Here is a 10,808-nt window from a genome sequence, read left to right on the forward strand (position 1 = left end):
AATTTATCCCTCATGGTCCACTTTTGTCGACCATGCCAAATCCACACCCAGCGAAGGAAAAACACTTTGTAGCAAAGCAAAATGGGTACATGAAGGATGTGAAGAGGTGTTTTGATATACTCCAAGCTCGTTGGGCAATCAATAGAGGGTTTGCTCAACTATGGAATGATGGGGCACTTCGAGGCATCATGATGACGTGCATCATCCTCCATAACATAATTGTGGTAGTAGAAATCCGCCATCTTCAGCCTTGATGAATTTGTACCTACAAAACAATTAACATATTTAATCAAAGACCAAAGCCTCACATGCCTACAAGCTGGGGAGAGGGGGTTTGGCAAATGGATCTCCGATGCCTAAGTGTTTAGTGCTTGTCTACATCGCAAAAGCTTACTAGGAATTTGGTGGAAATGAGGTATTTACAAGGAGGAGTGATTGGCCATGGTTAGGGCTTTTGCCCTACACATGGCGGCATCCGATTGGCCAAAGTGTGTCATCCTTTGGATGAATGTGAAAATAATATTCCCAAGATATTAATTAGGAGATAATATCTTGGGAGAAACGAATGAGGCTCATTCTCATGCTTAAATATTAATTTGCAATGTTTTATTTTAGTACTTTTTGTGTTTTATTTTATTATTTTTGGTGTGTTCAACTTTGTAAGTGTGTTCAAATTTTTGGTGTGTTCAAATTTCAAATCTTTAATTTGCAAGTGTGTTCAACTTTGTAAGCATTTTTAATTTTTCAAATTTCTTGTGATAGTTTTATACATTTTTTAGAGTTGGATTAACTCTGGCAGTTGAATTTTTCAATTTTTTAAAATCTGACGCGCTACGTGACGCAGCCTCAAAAATTTTAATTATTTTTATCGTTGAGTTTACGGTTTAGGATTTAAACAAGAAGTACTCCTTGGGACGGTCGCAAGTGTTGTACATTGTATTTTCATCGAATATTAATCAACCATGCCCTTTACTCAAAGTTTCAAACATCTAAGCACAAAACAGATAGATTGTATTTTCTCGTCATATTGGTGCATATAGCTTTCAATAAGCTTGTGAGTAGCAGGAGGCTTTGTGCAAAATATTTCTATTTCTAAAGATGCATTATCTAAAAGTAGGCTTTTGCTTTTTTATAAAGGAAAATTAAAGAAAATAACTTGAAAACTTTTAGTTTTAACAATAAAGACAAAATAAAAGGTAAAGTGAATGGTACCAAGATTGACTTTTTAGTGTAAAAATGTGGTTTTTCGTTATAATGAACAGTACCGAGAACTTTCGTTAAAGTTCCCTTTTTATAATTTGAATGCTTCAAGAGAAGTGTTTTCAGAAGCCAAGTTGGGAAAAGTGGTGACTTCCAAAAATAGTTGAACCCAACTTTACCACCTTCACCATCTCATCTCATCTCACCTTCCTCCAAAATTCTCATCTGCGCTTGCGGGTCCTGTGCATGGGTTGTGCATCACCTCAAAACAATGTAAACGACGATATTGTAATTGCATATCAACACTATATGTTAGAGACATTCATTTTTAAATGATATTTCATCAATATTTAGTATATGTAGTTAATACCAATACAACACTGTTAATATGGCGTTGGTGTTCAACTGCAATGTGCATTGGTTTGTCGAAATATAAGAGTTTCTCCAATATTTAACAAATGTATCAGAAATATTGACGATATTTGTCGATTTTAACCTAAACTTAAGAGTTTCTTTGATATGAGGTGAAGCTTACACTTCACCCCCATTTCCATATGTTGCTCTGATTTTTTGGATATTTCCATGGAAATATCGACCTTATCGAAGAAATTTTAAACTATGCGCAGGGGAGAATCACTCGCTTTCCACTATCCTCGTATTCTTTTAAGTTTTCCCAATTGTTTGGGTTAGAAATAGAGGTAGCCAACCCACCATCCACTAAAATCATGCCAAACTTTGAATCTTCTTAGCTTTTCATGTGTAAATGCTTCACATGGAGATGGAAGAGGTATCCATACACATCTTTCACCTTCCAAAAGGGATATCTAAAAGTTTTACAGACAAGCTAAAGTGGGCGCTCTTTGCCATTTGCAAGTGAAAGTAGGACGGAGAATATTTTTGTATGGAGAAACATACACCCGAATTTTACACCGCTAACAAGCCCTTGAGGTTAGCCCGATAGATTCATGTTAGAGAGTGAGAAACAATGAGTTAGAACTAAGATTCAAGCTCGGTTCTCTCCAACGTAACAAAAAAATAGGGTGAAGTGCGGATTTAGTCCCTAAATTATCATCTTAGTGAAAATTAGATCCCTAAATTATTTTTTCGGTAAAATAAGTTCCAAATTCATTAAAATTTGCTATTTTCATCCCTACTATCATATTCAAAGCTATTTTATTCAAATTTTTTTCAATCACTTAACACACTTCAGAGTGTAATACCATCATTTTCTCACCTATAAGCCAACATTTCTTAAAGGTTACAAATCTAACATCTAATTTACCCTCCAAAGTTAACTCCAATTATCATCCAAAGTTAACTCCAATTATCATCTAAAGTTAACTCCATACACTATTTCTTTATGCAAAATTGTCAATCTACCATTCAATGTGTATCACATGCAAATAGCATGACTTAAATTGACGAAAAATTGAATATAGTAACTTCGAATATAATATTAAGGATGTAATTGGTAGATTTTTATAATTCAATGACTAATTTTTCTGAAAAAAATAGTTTAAGTACCTAATTTTCACTCATGATATTTCAAAAACTAAATTAGCAGTTCATCCAAAAAAAATATACTACTACCTTGACCTAGATCTAGTCTTTAAAGGCTTTTGATGCCGGTTGGTAATGCAAAACATCCACCCACAACATGTATGAATGACTCAAAAAGCCTTGAGGGCTATCCGTGACTCGTTAATTCAGCATCACATTTGTTTATTACGTTAATCAAAACTCTCTTTCCTACCAGCAGCATTAACACACGGAGAGAGAGAGAGAGAGAGAGAGAGAGAGCGAGAGAGAGAGAGACTTACACACTTTAATAAAGCTTAGAAATCATGTCTTAATCACTTTTTATGAGTGATTAGTGTGTGAAAGTGAGAAATTCAAGGGGACAAAACTCCTTCCTCTTGTACTCCTGTGCTTGATTTACGTCAGAAATAAAAGACTAAATTCGAGTGCCTCTCTCCTACTGTGTGTGTGCGCACACGCATATATATTATATGGGATTTGGATCCTCTCCTGAGCTAATGCAGAGGATGCTCCTGACCCATCATCACGGGTCATTGGATTTTTATCCAACGGCTACAAACATGGGAGTCCCTTTAAAGTTATAATAATTATAGTCGTTAGATAAAAATCCAACGATCCATGATGATGGGTCAGAAGGATCCTCTCCATTAGCTCAAGAGAGGATCCAAATCCTATTATATGCATCTCCCACTCCCAGTTCCTACAGGAAGAGACCCACATCCACATAGATACTATTGTCCCAAAGAGAGCACCAAAAATCTTTGCTACCCAAGATACCTCTCTATCCGGTTTTCTATTTCCCTTACTTTCTTAAACCATTATTGCTAATTCTGTGGGCCCCAAATCTACCCCACCAAAAATTAAAAACCAATGGGCAATCAAAACTAGAGTAACTATATCCCCACTTCCAAGACAGTCATATATTTTTTTAGCTGCATTCATCTTTCTGAAGCTCATCATTTACTCATCTCCACTCAGCATTTGCATATTTTTACTGGTAGGTTGGTTCTCTATCTTTAATGCCATTCATACCTACTTGACATGAAGGGGTTTACTACTTACTGCAATTTTCTGGTGGGTAACTAACTTATCTCCTATACGCTAATAGGATATTCCAATCTAATCTTAACTACGAGAAGAGGGATTCGAACATGGGTTCGAGGAAAGAGAGAGCAAACTGCTCCGACCAACTTGGTTACGCTCAGGTCTGCAATTACGTTTTGAAAATTAAGCAAGGTGAAGTTCTGAGTTACCGCTACATGCTAATAGGATATTCCAATCTAATCTTAACTACGAGAAGGGGGATTCAAACATGGGTTTGAGGAAAGACTGCGCAAACTGCTCCAACCACCTTGGCTACGCTCAGGCCTACAACTACATTTTGAAAAGTACTAAGCAAGGTCAAGTTCTGATTTACTGGTGATGCCCCTGCAGATTATTCCAGAACCGGCTTTTCATTTGTCAATTCATGCTCCATAACCTTCATATTCCTACTGAGAATAAGAAGAGTTGTATAGTTGGTGGATAAGAAGCAATGGTGGCAGGCACTTGAGATAAATGGTTAGCATAATGTTTTTGACTAGTGATGAATTGTTGTAGGACTGTCAACTCTGTAACTCTTCAGTTACTCCAAAAGGAAATATAAAGTTGGTGCCATTTGAGGAACAGAGAAAAGGAGGAAGATGAAAGTGGAGAATCCTAAGCTTTACAGGGGGAACAGTGAAGATGACATAAGCAATGTCCCCTAGAGCACAAAGCATCACAAGGTGGGGTCCACTTCATTTACATGAGATAAAATAAAACACAGGCTTTCTCCACTTTACCTTCTAATGCTTCTCTCCATTTCTTCATCTCTCTTCCTCTTTGATCTAACCCTTCAACCAGTCATCAACTTCCTTTCGACACCCGCACTTGATTTGAAATTGAGAAATGATCACCGAGGGAGAAAAAGAAAGTGAAACAATGTTAAATAAAGAGCGAAATACAATTTTGATAAGCAACGATGACAGAGAAGAAACTGAAGATCTTAATCGAGGAGAGTGGCTGAACCTGAGCCTAGGTAGCCTTTCAACAGAAGGAGAGATGGACTCACAGGCAAGACCGAATTCCGGTAAAGTTTTCTCCTGTAACTTCTGCATGAGGAAGTTCTTCAGCTCGCAGGCATTAGGAGGTCACCAGAACGCCCACAAGAGAGAAAGAGGTGCAGCAAGAAGATACCAGTCCCAAAGAATGATGTCAATGATGGGTTTTCCCTTTGCTACTTCTACAGTTAGATCACTCAGCGTTCAATCCCACTCACTTGTGCACAAGCCAAGCAGAGATGAAACTTCACTTGTGGCAAGATTTAGTGATGCCAATGCAAGGTTTAGCATCATGCCTTTCACACTGGATGATGTAATGGATTCTATGTGGCCAGGCAGCTTCCGCTTGGATCCACAAGTATTAGAGCCGCAACCAGAGCCATGCAAGCTTGACCTAAACCTCCGACTCTGATCCACCCATCCTACTACCTTTTATGACTTCTATTTCGAAGAGGTGTTAATTATTTCATCTATCAGTACAGAACTAGCGTAGGTTAGAGGCCTACTTGGAGAGTCACCTGTGTGTACTACCTAATGAACTAGGAAAGATACTGAGAAGTTCCTACTGTTTCAGGCATGTTGTAATATTCAAGTTATTTCCTATTCAATGACACATGCAATAATCTCAAGAGCATTATATTTCATGGCAATGAGTTCTTTTGGGGTTTGTTTATTCTTCTCCTGATTATTAATCTCTAGTTTTGTTGTATATATAGCGCAAACATTATTATGGTTTTTTCTTATTTGAGAGTAAGATTCTAGCCTAAAAGCTACCACAACCCAACCAGCTTTTACTTCTCAAAAGCTACATCCCTGAGGTCTTGAGAAAGGTCAAAAGTATAATCATATTACCAACTTCATAAAATCAGAGAATTTGAAAGTAAATACATACTTCTGACAAATTTTGCATGCATGTGAAGTTTCAGTAGCTTGTAGACAGGGTCAAGACTGTACACCTAGATTGTAATCCAATTATCTGAAAGATAAGAGTCTTGCACTAAAACAACTTTATTCCCTTACCCTCTTAATATGAGAATGAGGAAATTCTTTCACTCTTAACATGTACGCTACTTCTCTCAATCCCACCCAAATCAGTGCCTCTATGTGGTTCCTAACATTTCTTTTCTAACCGATTAGATGGCTAACGACTAATTCTTACATGATATCATGCCAACAGCAGAGAGAATGAGATCCCGAGCGATACCTTTCCAATGGAGTTTATCCTACTGGATACAGCAAAGGTGCTTACGAAGACATAAAAAATCCCAATTTCCCCTTTCCTATAGGGACTATTATATGTCAAATACAACATAGTATCTATTTGTGATGCCTACTAGTTACATGCATTCCCTCAGTTATCAGGTATCCTATACCATTTTCCTCAATTGATTAACAGAAATGATTTGCACACCCTCTCCTGATTAACACCTATATTTATTTCTGGCCCTTCGATCAAATAAAGCAAAGTACAATCAATGGATAGAAATAAACGAGGGTGTGCAGAAGGGAAAAAAGGGTGTGCGAAAATCATTTCCCTTGATTAATATTTAATCAAGTATAAAATATAATACGGTGCTAAAGTTATTTCTTATGATAATATAATATGACATGATGCTAAAATTATTCTTATGATAATCTTTCTCAATTATTCTTATGATAATAAAAATGGGATAATCATTTGGAACTTCCTTTACATTACGTTAAAGTGGTTGCAGTACATTTAGTTCCGCTTCTACTAAAGCTTATCTCCAACTCCTCACTAAGTATGAATTAATGAACTATAAAAACGCGAGCAATTGTAAGTGGACATTCTGTTTGTGGGTTAAGCTAAGATCTAAATGGATTCATATCAAAGTTCCAATTTTGCAAATATATTGCTAATTCATGTGCTATCGCTTTTGCTTTCTGGTATCAACAGAATTATAATAGAAGCATTGTATAAAGATAGTAAGACGAATTTAGCATAAAGTACAAGTTTCTCTCTCTGCTTTTCCAAATTAACTGAATAAGAGAACTTACTAAACATGACAAGAGTAAGGAAATATGTGAATTTTAAAAGAAGAGTTTACATTCAATAGAACCCAGCAAAAAAGGAACAATAACTGTTGCAGGGAGACAATTTACAACCTTACATATTACCAGGTACCTTTAGCTTTTGGGTCTTATGCATGATCACAGGAAGCCTTTGGCTGATGATGCTTGGATCATTGTAGGCAGAATCTTCAGAAGGGTATCCTTTCTGCACCATTTAATTATGAAATGAGAAAAGAAAACACTTTACAAAAGACATTAAACTAAGAAAGGCGCCAACAGGAAGAATGAAAAAGTCACTAGCAGGAACTGTTGGAAAACAAATAGCCTTCAGAGGAAAAAAGCATTGGTTAGTTTATTAAGAAGCAGTTAATTATCTCAAGTCTATAGGATACGACACAAATGAAGACAATTACCAGTGAAAGAAACAAGATTGGATTGTCCACAACAATAAACTTACAAGTGAACACAGGGTAAAACAAGAAAACACACAGAAAGTCAAAAAAAAATCCCCTAAAAAGACAGCTTTCCAATCAAGCCGAAAAACTGAAAAAAAAATCAAGTCTTTACAATCTGTATAGACCAAAGCCCATAGTGAAGACCATAAACGAACTTTCTCCCATTGCTATTCAAACTCTTTGACCCTAAATATTAACTTATTTGAACGAAAAAAAAAATCACTCCTTTTTGTTACCACAAGGCACCGAGTAGCCATGAAGCACTGATATAATGCTACAATACGACACGACATGGCGATACAACTAATTTTTTGAAAACTAGGACACGATATGGCTAATAAAAAAAATAAAAAATATAATATATATTTAGAACGTACTTTTAAGTGAGATAAAAATTTGATTTTATTCTGGTCGTTGGACTTTAGTCCCCATTTAAACCCAAGAATAGAAAGATTGTGGTGTCGTTTTTGTATACATAAACAAAGGAACGGCAGGTCGTATTTAAAAAGCCTGGACAACTACAGAACGATGACGTTTAGTCTTGAAAAGGGCTTTGCTGGTGATCTTCTTCACAAGGCCTTCCACATACGGATACCCAAATCCGCTGTCAGACATGGGGATACGATATCTACATCCGTCAGTCAACGCCGTATCTATTGACACAGATACATATACAAGGCATATCGTATACAATCGAATATCCGATACGGGATATGCAACAAAACTGCCGTATCCATGCTTCTTAGCGTAGTGGAAAACAAAGCTTGACATGAAGACAATTGCATCCATAAGTCAACGGGATAAAAGCCCTAATTCAGAATTTCATAATACTACATGATACAAACTGATACTGTATTTTAAATTCCAGTAAACTTCTACGCATAATCTTGTAAAAACTTTCATACTATTACTTTTATTTTCGGCTATTTATGAACACGTGACAAAATCTAATCAAGTTAGAAGCTCAAAAACTACAGGAAAGGATTGTATGATAAAAACTCCATCTACCAATGAAGAATCTAAATGATTGAACCTTGACGAATTTCTTAAGCAACCCACCTAACGGATAGACTGAAATCAAATTCAGAAAAAATTTACTTGATACGCTGAAATATTAGAGGATGGTGTTTGTTTATATCTTTTTAGTTGACACCTTAAAATTTTGAAGAGCAGAAAACGCCTCTTCATTTTCAATAAGCCACATAACTTAATTGTTGGGAAGTTGGTGAGGTTCACAAGCATCTCTTTCACCCCCGAGAGTAAACAAAACAACTAACTTATGTGAGATAGTGTCAGAAAGAAAGGTAGTAACATAATTTGTGTGCAATAACAGATTTGAACTTACTGCAGCTAAAGCCTGAAATGTGGCTTCTCTCCAGCAGCTTTCTCGAAGAATAATGGGATTTGCATCATCGCTAAAAGAACAATGCATTCGAGTGTCTCTTAGCCTCATTAGTGCCCCATCAACTCTAAGCTGTAAGAAGATCTCAATCAGTAAGTTACAGCATTAAGGAAACATAAAAGAATAGGTGACTGATATTATCACAAAGATCCCAACGAAGTATAATTAGTTAGAATATTTCTTAAATCCCCAGAGGTAACCAATTAAGATCTTGTGCCAAAACGATTATCTACACAAAATATAAATTGATAAACTGTGTTTGGTTAGTATCATTTAGGGGGGACAGAAGTCAATTCAGAGAAATTAAACTCACCCAAAATCGCAAGAGGAGAAACCAAGAACTCGGCATGACTCTCTAGAAAATCAAAATGTAACATGATAAGTCCTTCCAGCGAGCTCATACCGTTGAAAAAGCAGATTAAGACACAACAGACAAATAGAGATCGATGACTTACCACTTTTACAGTTAAAAGAGACACTCCACTATCAGCCAATTCATCTTCATACAAAACCACCTGTTCAGTTACAAGGATGAGTTTGGTCATGGCAGGTATACATATAAGGAAGAGAATGTAGGTACACACATGTCTGCTCAGGCACAGCCTATAAATGTTAAAGTTATCAGCCAGGACACCCACCTCGTCATAAAAGAGAATAGGCTCTTTCGAAGCCAATGCAACTACATCAATTTTTTCTTTGCAGTCCTCCCAATGAAGATTTCCAGTCTCCTTAGAGATCTCTCCTCTTTCAAGCTGCCACATAAAATAACAATTAAACATGTTATATCACTAGCATATTTCGTAACCAAACAAATAATGGAAAGGCACCATTCAGAAGCCCTGTAGTTCCTTCTTTTATACAAAGGTTGTTTTATACCATACTGCAACTGCAAGTTGCAATAGAAATTAAACAAATAGTACTCATTTAGCTCGATGTGTAGGAGAAACTTGGCCAACTACTTGTGGAATAGTCCCAACTTCAGGCACAAAATTATAACAAAACAGAGAAAAAATTTGAAAATGCTCAATTATAGATAAAGAGACAATATGCACCTTGTTCACATCAAACTTAACGGTTTCACTTCCAGAGTACGGCGTTGTGAATGTATAATCATAGTCCAGTATAACTTGCTGGGAAGGTTTACTGCAAATTCAGAATAAGAATGTAAGACCGGAAACTTGTATCTTTATCAGTAAGAAAACAACTTACTCTATCCCTCAAGCAAGTTATCGAAAAGATAGAAAATACCCAAAACTCTCCCTCCCAAAACCTACAATTTAGATTCATGACCAACATGATTCAACTGGAGTTTAAATCACAACATAAATTAGAGAGAACTAGTCGAAATATATTTCTATCCTGTCTATTGAACTTATCATTTCCATTTAGGGTTTTTTGCTCTCATCCCTTACGAGGTACAAATCATAAGAAGGGCCTCCCAAAGCATCAATCATCCTTGAAACCGAAAGAGGTAGACATTTCCAATTGAGCGCCACAAAACTACCCACCAAAGAAAAAAAAAATAAGAAAATCCCATACAAATACATAAAAGTAGCATATGGTGAACAATGTGCTTACGTTCGGAATTTCCATTGAGCCGCAGCAGGAACTTCAACCGGCGGCAGAGCTTCCTTCTTCCACCCCACCAGAGCATCAAATGCATTGAAGTGAATCGTGGCGCCGCTCTTCACATGGTTCAGGAACAATCCACTGTCCCCAAACACCATCTCCGGCATGTGACAAGTTTGAAGCTTTTGCTCCCACCTGCAACAACCCACATCACCAAATATCCCTAAAACAACATAAACCTTGCAAAACTTGAAATTAAGAGTAATTATCGAAAACCCAATTGGAAATCAAGAGCGTACAGTTCGGTATTGGAGGAGCTGAGGATGGAGCGCTTGCGGGACTCGATTTCCCAGCCATGGATGCGGAGGCCGTGTCGCCCGTCGGTCAACGGCTCGGCTCCGGCGGCTTTCAGCTCCTTCTCGTCGACCTCCACTTCCATTTTTCAGCTCACGATTTCGAGTTGCTCCCGTTTGCTTCTTTTCGTTCTTCTCGCTCGCCTTTTTTGTTCTCTCGTGTGATAATACTGTC

The 10,808-nt window shown here is 37.0% G+C and overlaps 2 protein-coding genes across 2 annotated transcripts; one reads left to right on the top strand and one right to left on the bottom strand.

Moving 5' to 3' along the window:
* The first annotated feature begins 4,532 nt into the window (after positions 1-4,532).
* Positions 4,533-5,456, top strand: LOC137729215 (zinc finger protein 7-like). The gene has a single exon (XM_068468076.1). It carries the CDS (start codon positions 4,669-4,671, stop codon positions 5,230-5,232), a length of 564 nt encoding a protein of 187 aa, XP_068324177.1. The 5' UTR covers positions 4,533-4,668; the 3' UTR covers positions 5,233-5,456.
* Positions 5,457-6,737: 1,281 nt separating this feature from the next.
* LOC137729214 (TIP41-like protein) lies at positions 6,738-10,808 on the bottom strand. The gene is made up of 8 exons (XM_068468075.1): positions 10,580-10,808; positions 10,290-10,475; positions 9,764-9,854; positions 9,350-9,463; positions 9,167-9,226; positions 9,025-9,066; positions 8,655-8,783; positions 6,738-7,059 (listed from the first exon to the last, which is right to left on the bottom strand). The coding sequence occupies exons 1-8, from the start codon at positions 10,717-10,719 to the stop codon at positions 6,949-6,951; spliced, it is 873 nt and encodes a 290-aa protein (XP_068324176.1). The 5' UTR covers positions 10,720-10,808; the 3' UTR covers positions 6,738-6,948.

This window comes from Pyrus communis, chromosome 3, assembly GCF_963583255.1.
Source record: "Pyrus communis chromosome 3, drPyrComm1.1, whole genome shotgun sequence".
Lineage (NCBI taxonomy): Eukaryota > Viridiplantae > Streptophyta > Magnoliopsida > Rosales > Rosaceae > Pyrus > Pyrus communis.

What these genes read in the sequence shown, in the direction of transcription:
- LOC137729215 (XM_068468076.1), top strand. Translation starts at nt 4,669, where the DNA reads ATGATCACCGAGGGAGAAAAAGAAAGTGAAACAATGTTAAATAAAGAG.
- LOC137729214 (XM_068468075.1), bottom strand. Translation starts at nt 10,719, where the DNA reads ATGGAAGTGGAGGTCGACGAGAAGGAGCTGAAAGCCGCCGGAGCCGAG. An exon ending in TTAAGTTTGATGTGAACAAG is followed by an intron (nt 9,464 to 9,763) that starts GTGCATATTGTC and finishes TTTATGTGGCAG; the next exon opens with CTTGAAAGAGGAGAGATCTC. An exon ending in CATTTCAGGCTTTAGCTGCA is followed by an intron (nt 7,060 to 8,654) that starts GTAAGTTCAAAT and finishes TAAATGGTGCAG; the next exon opens with AAAGGATACCCTTCTGAAGA.